Source organism: Oreochromis niloticus, linkage group LG23, assembly GCF_001858045.2.
Source record: "Oreochromis niloticus isolate F11D_XX linkage group LG23, O_niloticus_UMD_NMBU, whole genome shotgun sequence".
NCBI classification, from domain to species: Eukaryota; Metazoa; Chordata; class Actinopteri; order Cichliformes; family Cichlidae; genus Oreochromis; species Oreochromis niloticus.
Window position 1 is genome coordinate 4,899,659 of NC_031986.2, and position 21,026 is coordinate 4,920,684.

The 21,026-nt window shown below is 40.6% G+C and overlaps 1 protein-coding gene across 7 annotated transcripts in view; it reads left to right on the plus strand.

Annotated features, from left to right (window-relative positions):
* Positions 1-2,006: 2,006 nt before the first annotated feature.
* scn1lab (sodium channel, voltage-gated, type I like, alpha b) overlaps positions 2,007-21,026 on the plus strand; it is a 43,177-nt gene continuing 24,157 nt past the window's right edge. Inside the window, exons 1-14 of one of the 7 annotated variants that reach the window (XM_025902964.1) lie at positions 2,007-2,339; positions 8,001-8,320; positions 9,034-9,152; positions 9,468-9,557; positions 9,978-10,106; positions 10,617-10,708; positions 13,812-14,084; positions 14,851-14,914; positions 15,778-15,919; positions 16,036-16,242; positions 17,517-17,795; positions 18,385-18,705; positions 20,727-20,859; positions 20,953-21,026. The exon at positions 20,953-21,026 is cut by the window's right edge and continues 165 nt beyond it. In XM_025902964.1, the coding sequence (XP_025758749.1) occupies positions 8,054-8,320; positions 9,034-9,152; positions 9,468-9,557; positions 9,978-10,106; positions 10,617-10,708; positions 13,812-14,084; positions 14,851-14,914; positions 15,778-15,919; positions 16,036-16,242; positions 17,517-17,795; positions 18,385-18,705; positions 20,727-20,859; positions 20,953-21,026 (2,190 nt within the window). In that variant the 5' untranslated portion in view covers positions 2,007-2,339; positions 8,001-8,053. Of the gene's footprint in view, positions 2,340-2,825; positions 2,891-2,962; positions 3,117-3,194; positions 3,452-3,793; positions 3,816-8,000; positions 8,321-9,033; positions 9,153-9,467; positions 9,558-9,977; positions 10,107-10,616; positions 10,709-10,943; positions 11,036-13,811; positions 14,085-14,850; positions 14,915-15,777; positions 15,920-16,035; positions 16,243-17,516; positions 17,796-18,384; positions 18,727-20,726; positions 20,860-20,952 lie in introns of those variants that run through there. The other 6 variants (XM_019351961.2, XM_019351960.2, XM_019351963.2 and 3 more) reach the window with 6 other exon arrangements.

Sequence of the window (21,026 nt, forward strand, 5' to 3'; positions counted from 1 at the left end):
TTCCCTGTCTGTTTTCTTACCTGGTTCTTCCTGACCTTGTACTTTGTCCTCACATTCCCCTCTTTCCTCTCTCCCTCTTTGGACTGACAATCATACACAAATAGATTGTATTCAATTAGATGAAAAATTACATTAATATGAAAAAATACTATTAAGATCACTAACAAAAAGTCCACTCTCAGTCTACTTTCAACCAAAAGGCAAATAACCAAACCACATGAACATCTAATAAAAGATATAAATATTGAAACACTGATCCAACATTATTTTTGATTGACGGATCATTTGATTTTACACTTTTACCTGAATGTGGCTCCTTTTTTTGAAAAAACTTCCTCATATCCCTTATGAACCTGGCTGTCTCTCTGTACACAAACACACACACAACCGGAGTTTTAAGGTTTATGGGCATTCAGTCAGTTAGCTAGTTAGTATCCACTTCAAACAGGACAGTGGTAACAACAGTAGGCTACGGACAATTTTAAGTTTTAGATTTTAAATTGGCTGTATACATTTCAGTGGGAGCAACAGGACGGTCAAATGTCGCTGATTTTACTACAGAGCAGGACCGATTGTAGGGTAGCAAACATCGTCGGAAAACATGTTTTCAACACTGCAGGTTACCTGGGTGTAATGTTTTTCAGCTAAAAAGAAACATGTTATGACTCCTACCTAACTATATAAAGAGTAACTGAAGGTTAAATGCAGCTATTAAGTCCTGTTTTAAGCCAGGCACCGCTCTGCTGCCGCTCTGGCAGCAATGGAGCTAGAGCCAGAGTAGGGGAGAGCCGAGCTGGAACAAACCATTTGGGGGGGGGGTGTTATCTATACTTTTGTTGTTAAAATGTTATGTCTCAACCAAGTACTGTATGGTTTTTATATTTTTAGCAGTGTGTCACACAGACAGCAAATATTGTCCGAAAAAAGTAAGAAATCTTTGGGGGTGCTTTGATTCATTTTGGGGGTGCTGAAGCATCCCCAAAAATGGGCTAAAATCAGCGACCAGCCCCTGCCCCCGTGACCCTGATAAGGATAAGTGGAAGAGGATGGATGGATAGTCTACTCTTAATTTTATTAACAGAAGACAAACGTGACATTACAAATACAATACATTTCCATATACTAAAAAGTAACTTAACCTGATTGTTAAAATGTGTTTAGAGCAGCTGTCAGCTGTGTTCTCATTGTGAAGTGAAACTCCCTGCATGCTACACTGAGCTTAAGGGTGTATCCACTTCTGCTCATAGTGACTGTGAGGAGTGACTCTTTTTCATTTCCCAAATGGAGTCCACCTGTCTGTTCACTCAGCTATGATTATGCAACTTTCATGCCACTTAAAACTTAATTATAATGGTGGCTGTATTTCCTGTTGTGAAGGTGACAGCTTACACTCCATACTGTGACTACGCTCGTTTCACAAGGGCTCCATTTTATTCCAACAACAGAGGAGAGCAAACTTTCCATAATGTAGGCGTTACATAATCGAATCTCGATGTAATTACGTAGTCTGTCCACCAGGTGGCATAAATCCACAAGAAAAACACACAGGGGTGTACAGGTCTGCACGTGAGCACGCACATGTCTGAAAAACCTAATCTCCACTCTGTCTTCACCAAATTATCAGCAATCTATAAATACTTACCTTTTATATAGCGAGACAACAATCTGAACGTGGGCAAAACCTGCACATTACAAGCAGTAAAAACAATATTTTAACTTATGTGGCCAATAGAATTGAAGCCAAATTAAAAACGTGTAACCGTTGCCGAAAAAGATAGAAACAAAGTCATGCAGCATTTGTTATGTTTTATTTTTTTGCAGCCAAATAACTGTAATATGTCGATATAGCTTTATGAAAAATAACACAAAGTAGATCGAAAAAAATCCATAATTTAAAAAAAAACAGGCAAATTAAAATAGTACGAACTTAAATATAAAGCGTTGCTTTTACATTCTGAATCTCTTTTTCAAATTCTTAATGTTTGTGGATGACAACAGGTTGTTGGCTCTCTCTTTCACTTGTGTTTTCTAGAAGTGTACGCTCAGGCCATCTTGCGGCAGTCACAGCTTTGAGTACATCCATTCCCAGTCTGTGATGCCTAACCAACCGGAAGCGCGGATTGATTCCTCCATGGCCAACAAGAGCGGATAGAAAAAAGGAAGAAATCAGACGAGTCCTTATTAAATAATAAGCCATTAAGCATCGACCGGAATTTGTCAATAGGAAGAGGAAAGCGTTCTAATCTTAAACTGAGTGATTCTCCGCTGGAAGAAGGGATTATTCTGAGGAATATGGGATCTACCTCCAGGGTCTTTACCTGCTGGGCACCGTAATGGTGGTGAGTGTTCACATCTTTTGAGGAGGGTCTCATCATTTTAGATGTTTCTTGTCCGAGGCAATAAGGCTTTTCTGAACTCTTGTGTTGAGCAGTCTGTGGCATCAACATTAATGTTTTATATTCCATTTTTGATATTCCTCCACTAATTGCCCGGGTGATAGATAGATATTAAAAGCCCGTGTTGCTGATATATATATATATATATATATATATATATATATATATATATATATATATACATATTCCCTTTCTTCAAGATTGTTTTAATTACGCAGACATGCAGTCTTCGTCAAATATACTATTTATATTTGTCTTGAGCTTAAGTTGCGTATTTTACTCCGATTTCCAAACAAATGTTGAAAGAAAAATGAATAACACATGACAGATAACCTTCACGTCGTGCCAAACACGGGCTTCAAATATTAGCATCCTCACCGACGTGCTGGGAGGGACTAGCCCTCTTATTTACAGGCCCCTTCAGTGTGAAAATGTTGCTTACTCCTGACAGGGTGACGCAAAGGGGTGACTGCATTTAAACAGGTTTCATTGAGGTAAGCCAGCAACTGAGGTGTCAACGACAATAACGCCGACGTATTTATTTTTGGTACACCAGAAGCTGTCAGTGTCAGGGATTGATTACAACGAGTAGACACACATCTGCCAAGGACACGCCCAGACTCATTCAGTGGATAATTGTGGATATGGAAAGGAGCGAGCAAGAGATAAAAATATCTGATTAACGACTATAAGTGATACCTGTTTGGCTTCGACCCTCAGGTGGGCCCCGGACTTTACCTGTAGGGGTGTTGGTCGGGTGGCGGGAACAATTATACACGTCAACCTCGGTCGGTCGCTTACCGTTTCTGTGTGTGTTAAGATTTAATTATTTTTATTTATTTATTTATTTATTCTTTTCCCGGCTCCTGGGAATTGTCGTGCTGCTGGTGGCGTATCTGGAGGGAGTGAGGACATAATGGCCGCGGCTCACTCGACAGGGTCTCGTTTGTGGCAAATATAAAGCTCAAAGTGTCGTTTTTTCCGGAGAGCTGGAGGTTATCATCAATATGGCGACGACTGCCGCGGCCCCCTCTTCTCGTTTTGAAACAATTAAGGTACTGCCTGAAACCCGCCGTCTCTATTTTCCTGGTTTCTAATAAGCTTCGCAAGCCACTTCCAACCAGTCCCAGTCTCTCTACCAGTCGCCATTAGTGGGTTAAAAATGAATACGCAAAATAGCATACACGTATCTCACCTATCTGGCCTATCACAGGCGGTTAAGAGCCTTTTCAAAGGGCTATAAAGTCCAGATAAACGCAGTAGGGGAGCCGGTGTGTGTTCACATAGTTATCATGTAAAAAATCTCAGTGTTTTCTCATGTAGTCGTTTTTCTTCTTCTTCTTTTCTTCTTTAAACACCACGGACAACAGGACCTTTTGACACCAAGTCAGCTAAAATCATTCTATTTGAGCAATCCAGGTGGGTTTATTTGTCTGTACAGAAGCTGTATGCTGCTTTCAAAATATCTGATACATTCAGGCAGGTTTCCACTTGTTTGTTTCTAAGGCAGCTGCTCTAGCCTTTAGCACCATGGACAGTGAACCGTCTGTTCTTAATGGGGGGAGACTTAACATATTTGCTCAAGGGCATTCAGGGGAGCCATTGAAAGGCACCTTAAAGGACAGATTCAGTCATTTTTCTGAGCTGTCCTAAAGCAGTGCTGGCACACCTATGTCATTTAGTCTTTGATAGAAATTCTGACTGATACTGGAGGATCTAAATCCTAAAATGTAAAGAGCATTTTTGCCCACAGCAATGAGTGTCCAATACTAACCCTTTAAAAATCTCCTTTACATGCTCTTGTTTTGAATTGCATGACACACCTAGATGAGAATCTGTAATACTGCACAAATGAGAGCTTTCTGCATGTGAATCAGATCACTGTCAGAAATGTATACATGACATGTTTTTGGTTTCTGTCAGTGAGTCCAGGGATGACCACACTGATAACAGAGTTCAAAAGTGGGTGTGGATGTTTTGGCTATGGGGTTGGTAAGGCAGAATAGCTAACAACCCACCACCCAGCATCTCATGCTAGACAAGCTGTCAGGACACATGTCACAACACTGGATCCCGAGGCAGTTTTTGGGACACAAGCAGATGTGTTTTATGGGAAATCTGTGTGTGTATGTTCTCTGGGGTTCTCTAATTCTCCTTTCCAGTAAACTGTTGAGTTTGAACCATTGTCTTTTTTGTTTTTATTAATGTTTTACCATAATAAAATATAATGTCTATGTGATTAGTTGAAAAGGCTTTTGATCAATAAAGTTTAAATTCCATAGTAATAGAAGGTAGCTTTCAAATTGGGAACAGTCAGCCCGTACCAGATCTGAGTATGACATGAAAGTTGACAGCAGTTATATAGTGTAAATTCCTTTAGCTTTGGGGGGAAGAATAAATAAATAAAGCAAATGCTTCAGATTTAGACACCACAGTGGCATCAGTCTTCTTATTTAACCTTTCTAACTCTAATAAGAAAGCAAATAACCCTGTATTGATTTGTTACCAGGCATAGTTTGGATTTACATATTGGTTGTGATTTAGGTTAGATCTGGTTTGATAGGCATGAGTATAAAGTCTAAATCTGGTAAACTCATATTTGCCAACATCATGGCTTAATCCCTGTACTCTTAGTGGATGACTCTGCATTCCAGACTGTCCCCTGTTTTTAAGACCTAAATATAAAAATTTAAAAAAGAAAACATAAAACATTTTTATACTTTTACCTCCTTTTAAAATGGAAGGCAAATTAGATGGCAGCCGAGTGTGGCAGTTTCAGGTCCTCCATTTCCGTTTGGAAAAGGAAGAAAAGCTGATGATTCAAGGAGACATCACTTTTGAGGTCGCCAGAGGGGAGGTTCCTGTTTTCCGTGGCAGTATAAGATCCCACAGGGAACAGGACCCACCTGTGAGACTGCAGCGACTGGGCGGCACCGTGAACCAGCTGATGGCTCATCAAGGGTTTTTTTTAATTGGTTTTTTGGCAGGGGAGAAAATCTTGTTTGTGTTTCTTCCCTTCCATCCTGTGGGAACAGGGTGGGCCTCTGGGTGTGAAGGGTGGTACAGTAGATGGTTGGCAGGAGGAATCGGGTAGTGTGACTGATTGAGGGAGGAAGTAATAAAAAGCCTGTAATTAATGCCTGCTTCATTTGTTTCTGCTGAAAGTCACTGGAAAAACAGGCTTTTTTTTTCTAATTTGAGGCTGTGCGCCAATTAATTAGCAGTAAAAGGACAGTGGCTCCTCTCATTCTGCAGATGCTGCTTTCTCCACACGGCAGAATGCAGCATTAACAAAAAGTAGACCAAGATTCTCTTCAGTGACACTCTCTTTTTTTCCTATTATGTTTTGTTTTTTTTGTTCCTTTTGCTGTCCACCTCTGTTGCTGCTGGCTACTTTTGTGTCCCAGTGAATCAGCTGAAGGCATGTCACTGACTTCAGAGTCCCTTTTGACTGCCTAAGTGAAGACTGGGACCTGCTTTGCTTAAATAGTTTACCTCGTAGTCAGAGACAGTTGTTGTTTTTTTGCCTCTGTCTCAAAGTGTATTGATGGTTTATAACCAGATCATACTTATTATTTTCCATGTGATGATTGTGAGATGATTCCTGTTTGTCATTCACTGGTTATAAAAACTGCAAATGCCACACTATTGTGTTATACAGTGAGGCACTCGATTTGGTATTAGTCACTCAGGACCATTTGCATGTGAAATCTGCTCTTTTCATGCGTTTTCTCTCCCAGCCTTTCAAATGCTTCCAAATCTTTGCAAACTGGTTTCATGTCACTATGTTAGAAGCATAATAGTGATTGCATGGTCAAAATATGAAAGTCATATGTGCCTAATTGTGATGGTAATTGAACATGTCTGAATAAGAGTGGGTTTTTTTGGCGGAACAATGGCAGACTATCTTTTGGGTCAGACCTGCCACATTTTCCTAATGCTTTAAACACAGCTAAGTCTGAACTGAATGAATCAGATCACCATGATTCCTTTCTGCAGGATCTTTTATGGAATGAATAAAACAACAATAATAATAATAAAAAGAAGAAGAAATCTCTGTAAAACTTTAGCAAATGTCTAAATTGGGTATCATTCTAACAGCATGATAAAATGAAAGAGATGTGAAATATATAATAGGAGTGGATATTTTAGGGAAAGCTCTGCCTTTTATTTCTCTGCAGACTTTTCAACTGATGCCTAAATTTGCACCAGCTTTCCATTTACTTTCTATGCCATCGGTCCCTCTACAGCAACCTTTCCACTAGTGCAAACATTTACAGAAACGTCTTCTAATAACCTAGCAAACATAGTTGAACCGTTAACGTTTCTGGCCAAAACTGGTTTTGCTATGACTATAATGTAGTCATATGTCAAGATGGGCTCACTTCCCCCTGATATCAGCACTGTAAACCCTGTGATGGCAGTTTATCAGTTAGCTTGGTAGGATAAGAACTGTTCAGCACATGGCACAGCTTTTACTTTAGACCTACTTTATTAACCAAGACTAGATGCACAAAAGAGACATGAAATAACAGGGTCGCTGACAGTTATTCACTAGTGACGTGTGTCCTCAGAAGCCTTTTCAGCCTTTTCCTTTTGCGTTGCTGAGGCCACCGAACACGTGAGGTGACGTTAAACAGCCCCAAAAGATAATGTTTTGACCTGTGTGTTTGCTGTTCATTGGGTCAGACTCGGCATTTGTTTTCCTCCAAGACAGTGGGTTAAGTTGATTGCAATAAGCTCAACTCTGGTTTCATCTCATTTCTGCACTTTCTCCCGAGCTTCTTTGAATCATTTGGAAGTTCGCTGGCAAACAGTGAACAAGACAGTCCTACACATGTGCCTCTTTGAGCACAGGGACCTTGTGGGCACTGCAAGATTTCAGTCCATTATGGCTTAGTGTGACCAACGGTCTCCTTGGTGGCCTAACCAAGAAGACCTTTAGATTATTAATGAACTCATCCTATTTTGGACTGATCCTTCACCTTTTTCATAATCATCATCACCTCACGAGGCAAGATTTTTGCATGGAGCTCCAGATCAAGGGTAACTGATAGTTATTTTATATTTCTTCCATTTCTGAAGAATAATCACTTCTTCAGCTCTCCCCTTGTCACCAAACTTCTTGCTGATGGTCCCAATTCCAGCCATTTGCAGGTTTGCAATCTTGTCCCTGTTTTTGGTCTTATCCGTGGTTTTGTACTCCCTACAGAAAGAAATGACCTACTCTAGATCCTTCTTTTTTTAGTAAAGTATAGCTGGTCATGTTTAGTAAATATTAAAAATAAAGGAACTAATATAATTTTTTTTTGAGATGCTGTGTGTCATTAGTGTTTTCTCTTCTGCTAATAATCACAGCAGTATTTGGGGAGAAAAAGCATTTTGTGCTTATGTTTTGCCCTTCTCACATTCTAGTTACAAACTGTCAGTGATAAATCCCGAAATGTCACATGGTCCAGCTTCACACTTCATTAATATAATTTACACAGGTAGCAGTTCCACCTGTTCGTACTATATTATAACATGTCCCAGGTAGATGACTTCACTCCTCCTACTGGTGCTTTTTTAGGTCTTGGTTCATTTCTCCTTGCCTTCCCCCTGCAGCTACCTATCCCAGCTGAGCCCTTCGCTTCCCTCTGAAGGAGCAGGATGACAAGATGGCACAGCTGCTTATACCGCCCGGACCTGACAGCTTCCGCCCCTTCGTCCCCGAGTCGCTGGCCGCCATTGAAAGGCGCATCGCCGAGGAGGAGGCCCGGAGACCACGGGTGGAGCGCCGCAGTGACAGCGACGATGAAAATGGGCCCAAGCCCAACAGCGATGTGGAGGCGGGGAAATCTCTCCCCTTCATTTATGGGGACATCCCCCCCGGCCTGGTCTCCACCCCTCTGGAGGACATTGACCCCTACTATAGCAATCAGAAGGTGTGTTATTCATGTCATCGCTTCACGTTCCGCTGTAAAAGAATAACATCCAAATGGACATCGGTGGATAACTCTAACACAATTTCTTAGCTTTGCAGGCCTCAAAGTATCATTAAGTACACCAATTTAGCTTTCAATTACGGTATGACTCATGCACTGAATTTTGATACATTACAGGTCTACATTTTCTAGTTCAAGCTTTGCAGCTCATAAAAGCTTGAGATTAACTGCACGATGCCCTGAATAAACTATTTTAAGTGAACGATTGGGCAGAGTTTCCTCCCACATGTCTAAAATCCCGCCAAAGTTGTTCAGGTTTTCTTCTAAAGGCAAGTTGCATTGAATCTGTGGCTCAGACGAACAGGGTTTGTTTTTAAATCACGCCATATTATCAAACTGTAGCACATTTAGCACATGGACAGACTGAACTGTAAACCATAGTGCAGCATTAATGTGCTTAGTCAAGCCAGAGTCTTTTAAAGCCTGGGCCAACAGAGGTGCTAAATGCTAATCTGAGCTGCTGTGCCAGTAGGACTGTGGTGCCAGACATGTCCTGCCTGCGGTGGACTCATCCAGCTGGACATAGCCTAACACGGTCCTTATTACCGTTATAACCAATCACACATACACAGCAGTCTCTTAGGTCTTTTGAAAAAGAATGAGTTTTTTGTATGACACAGATATTAACCAGATTTCTTTTGTCTCTCTTTCAGACCTTCATAGTATTGAATCGTGGGAAGGCAATCTTCCGTTTCAATGCCACTCCTGCTTTGTACATCCTAAGTCCCTTCAATCCTCTGAGGAGGATAGCTATTAAAGTTTTAGTGCACTCATATCCTTTTAGAGTTTGCTACAGATGCAGCTTGATTTGGATTAAAGGTTTATCAGACAAAAGAGGGATTTAAATGGGCTGCTGATGAACGCTAAATATCATGATTGGCTCAGACTTTTTAAGTAGACTTTTTTTTTTAGTCCTTACAGCAGCTGAGCAGTTGAAGAAAAGATATAGTACTGTGTACTGTGACAGTGATGGATGAGGAAATATCAGTTTCAGCTGTTTAACTGTCAGAGCTTGTTGTATGTACCAAACACAATGATATATGCTTCAAGTGCCCAAATACTGCATTATCCTTGACTTTGTTTCCACGATGTTCAGCATATTGATCATGTTCACGATCCTGACCAACTGTGCTTTCATGACCCTCAGTAATCCCCCGGATTGGGCCAAGAATGTAGAGTAAGTTGCCAGTTGTTTATTTTTGAATTTCTCGCTGTCCTTATTCAGTTAATTTTGAACACACAGAGACAACAATCTTCAAATCAGGACTATTTTTGCGCTGGGTCCTGATAATTACTTAATTTGTGATTCATAAGATTCTATTGATATCGAGGTTTTAAAATTCCCTCTTAAATGATAAAGCTTATATATGAGTATGTGCCAGACCCAGCCCTACTCCAGTCTACCATGTATAGAAAGTCCGTCTAAGAATCGACATTATAAATAATACAAAACAGACACGATTTAGTGCCTGATTAGATTAATAATGGATTTTTTCGAAAAGTAAGCAGATTTTGTTATATCCACAGTCAGAGGGCAAGTAGAACTGTTATGAGGACGTCATACGCTCAGAAAAACTCATTTCACCTTCTTTGCCAGGTACACATTTACGGGGATTTACACCTTTGAGTCCCTTATAAAGATCCTGGCCAGAGGCTTCTGTGTGGGGAAGTTCACTTTCTTGCGAGACCCATGGAACTGGCTGGACTTCAGTGTTATCCTCATGGCGTAAGTATTATGACAAACACAGTTAGGATCAGCTTAACATGATATGGCGTAGATTACGAGGCCAAATGCTTTTAATTAGCCCGACAGCCTAATAAGGCACACTGAATGTGAGAAAAAGAACAGATCAAACGGAGAGCACTGCAGTAATCTGCAGCTTATTCATGTACGCTTTAAAATCGTGGCCAAGAATCTTAACTCTGCTCTGTTATAATGGATGTGAGCCCCCAAAGCACTGTGTATCTCGGCCCATATTAGTCTCATGCCTCAATGACTTCTGCTATCTGCCTTAAAACTATAAAAGGCAGCCTTCGGCATTACAGTGCTATTTTTGTGTGTGTGTGTGTGTGACGTTGTATTTGTTACACGCTGATCACGTAATGTAATAGTACTATAATCTTATTGTGTCTGAGAGAGTTCTGTAGTTGGTAATGGTTGTCTGAGGGGCAGTTTTGTTTCTCACTGGGTTTGCCTGTTCTTTGCTGTGTAGTAACTGTGCATTTAATCCTGCAGGTATATAACAGAGTTTGTAAACCTAGGCAATGTTTCAGCTCTGCGCACATTCAGAGTTTTGCGAGCTTTGAAAACTATCTCAGTAATACCAGGTAAGGCCGCGCCTGCTGCCAGCACTCCTGCCTTTTGTCCTGTGTGTGACTGTTTGTCGTTCCCTCCTCTCCCCTCTTCCCATCCTACGACCCTCTTTTTGTCTTGTCACACCTCATGTGTGGGTGCATGATGTGTGTGTGTGTGTGTGCGTGTGTTTGTGCCACACCTTTCTTGAAATGCCCCACATCCCCGCCCACCCCCTCCTTCCTGTCTGCCCCCTCCCTTCCCTTACAGATATGTCACAGAGTTTGTGGACGTGGGCAATGTCTCAGCACTGCGAACCTTCAGGGTTCTGCGAGCCCTGAAAACTATATCAGTCATCCCAGGTGAGAGAGCCATCAAGGCCCATGGCGTTAGGGAAATGCTAATGGCTAACTGGCGCTAACATCCAAACACACACCCCTCACCCCCTCCCCCTCAGCTCATCTCACTGTAGCTAAGCCTGACGACGCCTGTCGCCATCCCTCGTGCTGCCTTCGTCCCAAGGCCAGTAAAAGCTGGAATCTGGCTCCAATCTGCACAGATTGACACGATTCTTAGCTTTTAGATACATCCTTTAAGGCAGAATTCTTTTTGGTTGGAATCTATTCTTGCCTTGGGAGCCTTAAGAGTAGATTTTTGTGCACTATTTCATTTTCCTTTTTGCATGAGACATTGCAAAAGCCGATTTTCTGGTGGTAAGCACTTACGTGTGTAGGGTTCCTCCTTACCTTGTTTTTCCTGCGCATGTCTTGTTCAGTGTTGTCTGTTTTATGGAGAAATTGTGATATGGTGAGTGGTGGTTGGGTAACGGCATTCTGAACACTAACGCAATTCACAGCGCAAACTAACAAAATGTTCATACGCCAATCAACAACAACAATAGAACCCAGGACAGGTCCAGACGATAACATTGGCTGATCATTGTCATGGCAACAGCAGTCTCCCCAAGCAGGACAATGGCCCTCATTTGTGTATATGAATGTTTAATGCACAAGTCAGGGATTTATCAATAGCTTGTCCCTGTATTTGTCATTTCTTTATGGAAAAATTAAATAATTATGAACTATCCCTTTAAGAAATTTAAACACAAGTATTTAAAATAAATACTGCTACTAATAATAATTAAAATAATTATGATGCCTTTTGGCTGTTATTTGCACTTTACCAAAACATCATAATCAATAATAAAGTAAATTGCATATACAAAAATCAAAATACTAAATAGAAAGGTGTAGGCTTTAGCCTTTAAATCCAAGCATATTCCAGTATTCTCTATCTCATTTTATCATATCATAAAGTATTTTGGGTGTCGTCACTTCTTGACACTATCCCACAAATGCTGAAAAATAGGAAGGATTTTTTTTTTTCATTGCAGTGAGTTTCTTGTCTTGGCCTGACAGATCACATGCTCCATACCCTCTGCCTGTTTTCTTCTTTGTCTTATAGTATGTTATTCTTTTTTCATTTCCACTTTGACTCCATGCAGGCGGGACAAGCACACATGTCATAAATCTTCTTTTTGGGGGGTCAGGGCAAATATTAGAAAATGAGGCCCAATGTGTCCTGCCATTCCTTAAAAAGACAATGTGGAGCCCAAGGAGTTGACTTGGCTTCCAGATTCTAATCCATCAAACATCTGTTAAATGTGCTGGAGCAAGCCACACATCCACAGAGCCAGACTGGCTCTCCTGGAGGTCCTATGTTATGTCCTGCACAGTCTTAGATAAATGGTTTTAATGTTGTTGTTGTTGTTGAACGGTTTATGTGAACCATCCACAAAAACTGGCACTGACTCTTTGGATAAAGACCATCATCTATTTCCCCTTTCTATTACTTTTTGTGGCTCTCATAGCTACATTCAGACCCAAGTTAAACACGGTGAGCTCATTCTTTTGTGACAGTGCAAGCAGTGCTGGTGCATGGTGGTATTTTTGAGGAACTAGAACACATTTTGTGATAAAGGGTAATAAAAATGGTGGTTCTGTGAAAAAAATGGTTAAAGAACAGTGATGTAAATATCTCATCGGTCTTCTATGTCATGCCACTCTGTTATGGGAATTTACTTTGTTAAGAGGTTTAACGTTCTCATTTTCTTGGTAAGAGTTAGATGAGCTGATATCATTCTCAGTTGTAGGTTAAGGATAAATACCAGGCTTTAACAGTCATGCAGTTTTCCCAGCTGACCTGGCGATATATAAATATCAAAAAACATATCAGCCATCAGCGTCAAAAACTTAAATAGAAAAGTTGTAGATTAATTGTGCCAGATAAAGTGTTTGGTGTTCCAACGAAAGCCTAGGTTTGTTGAATTGTAGCAGAAGAATTTTGGAACTGAGCCAAGGGGTTTGTGTTATCATCATACGGTCTTTATGCATCAAATTTGATGTCCTACTAAGTATATCAATCTAGTGTGGGTTTGCTAAACATTACTAACATCTCCCAGTCTATATAATATAATTTTCAGCAAGAAACTAAATAATACTACTTGATTCCACCATGCACAAAGAAAATGTTCAAAGGTTGCAGAAATAATTTGTCTCTAAAGCTCATAAACAAAACCGTAGCTCTTCAACATAAAAAGGCTGGGGTGCGGTCTTCCCTGTATGTGGTGACCCATTTTCTTTATGCCTTACAAACCACATGTGTAAGAAATTCATGAGACCAGTTCTGTGTCTCAGAGGATAACAAAGTCACCCTCCAATTTATACTGCACGCCACTGAGTGCATGTAGCAGCAGGTTTTCAGTGATCCCATCCACAGTACTATGCACTGTCAAAAAAAGAGCTCGCTTGAATCGTTTCAGTGACAGTCAAATAAAAGCAATGACTTATTAATGATCATTTTCCCAGAGACCCCAAAACCATAGCACTGTGATGGGCATGAAATACATAAATTTCTCTAGGGGTTTATTCATGATCAGCAGTGGTCTGTGTCAGCTTGGTTTCCAGTATGACTGCAAGTAGTTCATACAGGAACCTCCACTGCAGATCATTTTGGCTGCTTTCTCCTGTAAGCTGTTATTAGCTTCTTTACCAGCTAGTGGCTGCAATTAGCAGGCGTTAATCATTCTGCGATGTCCCACTCCTACCCCCGTACCCCCTTGCCTTCTCTTCCATTTAGGTTTGAAGACCATTGTTGGTGCACTGATCCAGTCAGTGAAAAAGCTGTCAGATGTGATGATCCTCACCGTGTTCTGTCTCAGTGTCTTTGCCCTTATCGGCCTCCAGCTCTTCATGGGCAACCTGAGGCAGAAGTGTGTGCGCATTCCTTTGGGCAGCAACACAACTTTGAACAACACACATGAAAGCAACAACACACTGGTGAAGAACGTCACATTCCTGGAGAACATCACAAAAAACTCCCTCGACTGGATAGAGTACATCAACGATGAGAGTAAGCCAAATGAACTGGCGTGAAAGTGTTTCGTGTCTACCAGGCGCTCATAGGGGTTAAATACAGTCAACTCTCCCACCCTAGATACTGGCTACGTTATAGTCAGAGATAGGTCAGGGTGGTGGCGGTAGTGGTCGAGTGGTGGGGGGAGGTCAGGCATGCTAGCTTGTTGCCATGATAGAGAGTGACAGCGATGGCTGGGAGCAGGCGTTGCGCTCTCCAACAAGAGCTGGTGGGAGAATGTGGCAAATGTGCCAGATAATCGCCACAACAATAAAACCCTTCACTTTCACCCCCTCTCTACCTCTCATCATTCTCCCATAGCCCATCTGTGTGGCATGAGCAGTTTAAAGTGTTAGAAAAGGGTGACTCACTGGTTATCAACAAGACATGCACCGGCTACACAACAATCACATAACAAGCCAGAGAAAAAGAAGATGGATACAGAGAGATTAAATTTGCATTTCTTTTAAGACCTAAAATGAAAAAGGGATAATAAAAAAAAACATTTTTGCTGCTAAAGATAACTGATATACTCATTACACAGTTAAATGATGACATGTGCTTATATCATGAAAAACCACCAAACAGATGAGTAGTGTAAAAACAAATCCTTTCCTTCAGACTTTTTACGCCATGTGCTAAAACTGAAGAAAAACCAACAGGGTGCATATTGTCCTTCTTTTCCCACCATTACTCATATCCACCCCTTTAATGCTTTGATGTTGCTGTGACTGACCAGCCCTCTATCTCCTCTACCCTCTAGGAAATTACTATTACCTCCCTGGCCGTAGGGATGCTCTGCTCTGTGGAAATGGCAGTGGTGCTGGGTAAGACTCAAAATGTTTTATTTATATGGCCAATTAGACTACACCACAAAGCTCAGTATATGTACACAATCAGTTTTGACACTCGCCACTGTGCAGAAGCATTCCAGGAATCTAAACTGCTGCTCTTTCCTCGAGTAAATGCGTAAAATCTAAGGTTACATCATGCTTGTCAGTGTGCTGTACTTGTGTTAGTAGATTATTTATCCTTTTTTTTCTTCTTCTTCTTTGTGGTCTGCTTAGTAACTCTAAGTAGCTCTAAGTAAGGCCAGAATCCCTATTAACCTCCTAAGCCCCAAGCCTAACTGATCTCCTGCCTTTTGCCCCCGTATCAGGGGGCGTTGGGGCTTAAGAGGGTTAAAGTCTTTTGAATGCTATCTCTCATATCATGTTAACTACTGCAATATCTCAGGGGGTTAAAGGCAAATGTTTATATTTGTTGATGGAAAATTCCTCAGTTATTTTCAATGTCTGTCTCACACTTTGTTCCAGGTCTCAAGTCAGATTGAGCAGGTAGTTTTGTAATTTGTAATTGATTATTGAAGTTGTTTTTATGACAGTAAAGGCTCGTGTATAGCGTAGCATTTAATGTTATATATTCCAGAGAATCATTATGGAAGCTTTTAAATGGACAGTGATACTCTGTTATATGCAGCAGTGTCATTAAAGTAAATTGTCTCTATCTGTCAGAATGGACAGAGGTATGGTTTGTTTTGTTCTACTATACTTTGCATTGACAGTATGCATTGTGTAAATAATAACTAAATTTCAGGGTTCTGATCCCTCAAACTTACTCTTATTACTTCTCTTTTAAAATAATATACATCTAAAAAGTACATCTAATCCAAAGTGTTGTTTTCTCAAAGGGTCTGCCCAGAGGGCTTTTCATGTATTAAAGCAGGTCGCAATCCAGACTACGGCTACACCAGCTTTGACACCTTCAGCTGGGCCTTCCTTTCCTTGTTCCGCCTCATGACCCAGGACTACTGGGAAAACCTCTACCAGCAGGTGGGTAGGCCTCTACAGCGTCACTGTGCCTTATTTCTGAGGACTAAAGGGTGCATATTGTGCCCATTTCTTGTTTTCTTGTCTTAAAAATAATCCCACTGTTTTGGATTTTGCAGACTTTGCGTGCAGCAGGGAAGCCCTACATGATCTTCTTTGTGCTGGTGATCTTCCTGGGATCTTTTTACCTGGTCAACCTGATCTTGGCTGTGGTAGCCATGGCTTATGACGAGCAAAACCAGGCCACCATCGAGGAGGCCCAGCAGAAAGAGGAGGAGTTCCAGGCTATGCTGGAGCAGCTGAAGAGACAGCAGGAGGAGGCACAGGCAGGACATTCATCTTTTTTTCTTTAGAACTGATATACAAGTATCCTCCTGTCTATAGCTATTTAATTATAGTGATTATCTGAAACATTTTATTTGGCATTTCTTTCATGTGGGCATCATGTTAAGTAAGTGTCCATATTAATTAATGTTGTTTCAAACTGCTGAGGAAAGAGAAGTTTGGGAGCTTTGTTTTTATTTATCTTTTTGTTAATGAGGCCCAGGCAACTCTGGAGATATGCTGTTGTGGTTGACTGGAAAATATTAGATGCCAAATTAAATAATGTAGTTGTTCAACTTTTAAATGAACACACTTGAAATAAAACGGGTGGAATGGCTTCGTTTCTATTGCGTTGATTGGTCTCAGCACTGTCTGCAGCAGATGCATCATGGCTAAGCAGCCAGTGGTGCTGAGTTGAGTGGTATCTTCACAGGATGTTGCTGATTAGTTTGCAAACTACACTCTATAATGGCACTGTCATTTTTCTTTAGTAGTGTAACTCTACCATCAAACATTGACCAATACATTAATTTTCATTTTTAAAAAGTATTTGTTTAACATTCTAATGTGCTTGTTTCTTGCTTCCTTATTATATTATATTCATGTACATGAGTCATTTCATAGCTGCCTTTTCAGGGCTCCTTCTCCACCTTCAGTTCTGATATCACTGAAGGAGATATCAGAACCTCTGATATCTCCTTCAGTGGTTCTGCTCAAGCATTCAGATGTTTTTATTACCCCTCAGCAGTAAAAGGCTGATGGGGTATTTCTGTAACCCGGGCAGGAGGGCAACACAGACATCCAAATTTATGAATGCCATAACTCAAGAGCTTTCAAAGGGACTTGATACCAAAGATAAATCTACTAGGAGGTTGAGGGGTTGCCATGAGAGACTGTTAAATTCTTATGCTAAAATATATTATGTGTTTTACACTGAAGTGTAGCACATACACATTTCCAAGACATTCCTATCACAGTAACGCTATATCCAATGAAACAGACAATGTGTTTCATTTAAAAAAGACTGTGAACTAAGCACCTAAGCATCCACACAGTTTGTTGTTTTTCTTGATAAATGTTATAAATGCAAGAATGGTTTAACTGGACATAAACAAAAGTCAATTTTTAGAAGGTATCTGAGACATGTTTGACTGTTACTGTTTCTGCTGCTGCGCTCAGCTGCCAGGCTACTCTCCTCCGCTTCAGTCCGCCAGAGCCTCTGAGACAGTCGCTGGGTTGCTATGACAACTGTGTTTGTGTTCGGATTGGCTGGCAGGTTGCCGCGGCAGCAGCCACAGAGAGCGGCGAATACAGCGGGAGAGGAGGCCCTACCTCCGAGTCCTCCTCAGGGACATCTAAGCTCAGCTCGAAAAGCGCCAAAGAGCGACGCAACAGGCGGAAGAAGAGGAAGCAGAGGGAGGAAGAGGAGGAGAGGGGGTGCCGTGACAAGTTCCACAAATCTGAGTCTGAGGACAGCATCAAGAGGTCCAGCTTCCGCTTCTCTATTGATGCCAACAGGCTTTCTTATGAGAAGAGATGCTCTTCACCCAACCAGGTAAATAAAAACGAGTTCAATAAAATCAAGGCAGTGTCGTCTAATATTTATTCGAATCAGTATGCGTTTGTGAAGATGTGATGTAAAATGAACAATCTTGCCTTTTCTTTGCAATGTCAAAGAATCCTTGAAAAATTACTGATATAGATACAGATCTATATCAGCTTTCCAAGGTCATCCCTTGTAAGCTTGGCCAAACCTCACACTGGGTAAGATTTTTAATGAAACTATGTAGAATTGTATGACTAACCATACCAGCAACTAAATGAGCTGCAGACTGTGAACAGATCCATCTCTAATGGGGTAAAAAGACTAAACATTACTTGTTTATTATTGATGCCTAGAGATGCTAGTAGAGAGAATATATTGAGACAGACTAACTATTTCATCTTTATGCTAAGTTAAGCTAACCTCAGTAGTGTAACCTCATGTTGGCTGTAGCTCTGGAGGTTACCATTTTCCAGAAGTACACGGGTAGAAAATGTATACGCTTCAGTCAGGTTCAGTTAGATGCTGCATTTTCCCTCATGTCCTCTATAATTACTTTCCTTACTCATCTAACCCCCCCCCCCCCCCCCCCCCCCACAAGTCTCTTCTCAGTATCCGTGGCTCAATCTTCTCACCTCGGAGGAACAGCCGCGCCAGCCTTTTCAGCTTCCGTGGCCGTGCACGAGACATGGGCTCCGAGAACGACTTTGCGGATGATGAGCACAGCACCTTTGAGGAGAGCGACAGTCGCCGGGGTTCCTTGTTCTTGCCCCGCCGCCTCGAGCGCCGGTGCAGTGCTGTTAGCCAGACCAGCCTCGGAGCACCTCGGATAATGCTGCCCGCCAATGGCAAGATGCACTGCGCAGTAGACTGCAACGGTGTGGTGTCACTGGTTGGTGGAACTTCTGTAACAACCTCTCCTGTAGGTCTCCTGCTGCCTGAGGTGACTTAACGGTTTCATGGTTTATTTTCCCATTGACTTCCTCCAGTTCATACCTTTCCCTTTATTTGATTTCCTCATTCTTCTGTTGTTGAAAAATATATATGAGATATCATATTGTCATATTATCTTCTCATTACATTGGTACATATTTCTTGACGAGGTCTGTAGCTGTAAATGATGCAGCATTGTACAACAGTACTATTAATCTTACAAAACCCAACACTACTGCATGAGATATTAGATAGAATCAGAAGGAAGGTAACTGGGTACATTTGCTTGAGTACTTCACTGGAGATTTAAAATACTTTTACTTGTAGTGTAAGTGTTTCTATGTCCTGCTGCTTTCTACTTTTTCAATGCTCATTTTATACTTTAGTTAGCTAAAGATACTTACTAGTTTGCAGATAATTTGCTTTATTATTATCTAACAGAGGTGTGGACTCGAGTCACATGACTTGGACTCGAGTCAGACTCGAGTCATTAATTTTATGACTTTAGACTTGACTTGAAAAAATGTTCTAAGACTTCTGACTTAACTTGGACTTTTACACCAATGACCTGGGACTTGAATTGGACTTGAACCGGTTTACTTGAAAAGACTTGATATTTCACCCCAAATCTAAAATTTAACACGCATATTATATAGAAAGTGTGCACAATTAATTCAATTCATTCATTCATTTATTCAAACCACACTCCGTACCTATGTGTGCGTGAGCTGTAGCACAGCCAATCAAATTAACCAGATTTAAAAAAAAAAAAAAAAACGTTCAAAAATGCTGCGAGTAGTTATTTTTTTTCAGGTACATAAACTATGAAGTAGTCAACAAAAAACTGAAATGCAATATGCAAAACATGCAAGAAGAGAATCACAGACAGAGATGGAACAACTTCCAACTTTGTCCGACATTTGAAGTTGCATAAAGAATGGTGGTGCTTCTCTTTTGCTACGATGAGATAGCTGACTTCATCTAACTAGCAAATGTTGTCCAGGCTACATTGGTGATACTGTTTTTTTTTTAATGTGTATGATATTTTTGTCATGCGATTTTAAAGCCGGTCCTACAAGCGTATCCAAGAATAACATGCAGCTTATCTCAGAACTGTCAGTGAAAATTATTCTTGGAGCTAAGTTTAATTGAGCTGCATTTTATAGAGGTGCAATTTCACAATTTGTGTATATTTTCTAAGTTCAGTATTTCATCATGTGTTGAGAAAAACAGATTTAAAAATTACATGGTCTAATATTTACATTTAGCATATAACTGCAACATTCTTCTTTCTTTTTTTTTTTTTTAAAGACTCGAAAGGACTTGAAATTCAAAGTTTCAGACTTGTGACTTTACTCGGACTTTTACACTAGTGACTTGAGACTCGACTCTGACTTGGCTGACATTACTTGAGACTTGACTTGTGACTTAACGATAAAGACTTGAGACTTACTTGAGACTTGCAAAACCATGACTTGGTCCCACCTCTGTTATCTAACATAAGAAATTTAAGTAATAAGTAATTAAAATCAGTAATTAAAATCATCAATAACTGAAACTTTAAAGAGGAAGATGCACATCAGCAGATCAATAGTTGTGATCAATAATACGTATATAGTGCTGTGTAGGATTATGACTCTTAATCAATGTTCTTTAAATATTTTGATTATACAGATTTTGTGCTGTTAAGCTACATAGTAGAAATCTAAGTTGTAATAACTTCAAAAAAAGTAATTTTTTTTTGCAAAACAGTTCTGCTGCATTAAATGGCAACGTGTATTTCAGTGATAGTAATAAGACACAGAGGTGCAGCCTCACAGTGTACCCTCCCCAACCCAAAATGGTAGGTAGAGTGGATCAGGCCATGTCATGTAGGCCCACTGAACAGTGAGAATCAGGTTTGATGCAGAATCTGATTGACTTGGCCTTTCTTTTTATCTTCTTCTCTGGAAAGGTATCGATCATTTAGTTTCCACTGAATTGTGTTTTTTTTATTGTATTTTTTTATAGGGGACAACTACAGATACTGAGCTTAAGAAACGGCGGTCGGGTTTCCACCAGCCATCTATGGATTATTTAAATGAACCAGGTGGCCGACAGAGAGCCATGAGTGTGGCCAGTATCCTCACCAACACCATGGAAGGTCAGGTCACACACATTTGTAAATCCAGAGAAATAAAACAAACTGCATTCTGAACCCATTAAAACTCATGAAATTGTTTTTATTGCACTCCAGAACTTGAAGAGTCGAGACAAAAATGCCCTCCTTGCTGGTATAGATTTGCCAACACCTGCCTGATCTGGGATTGT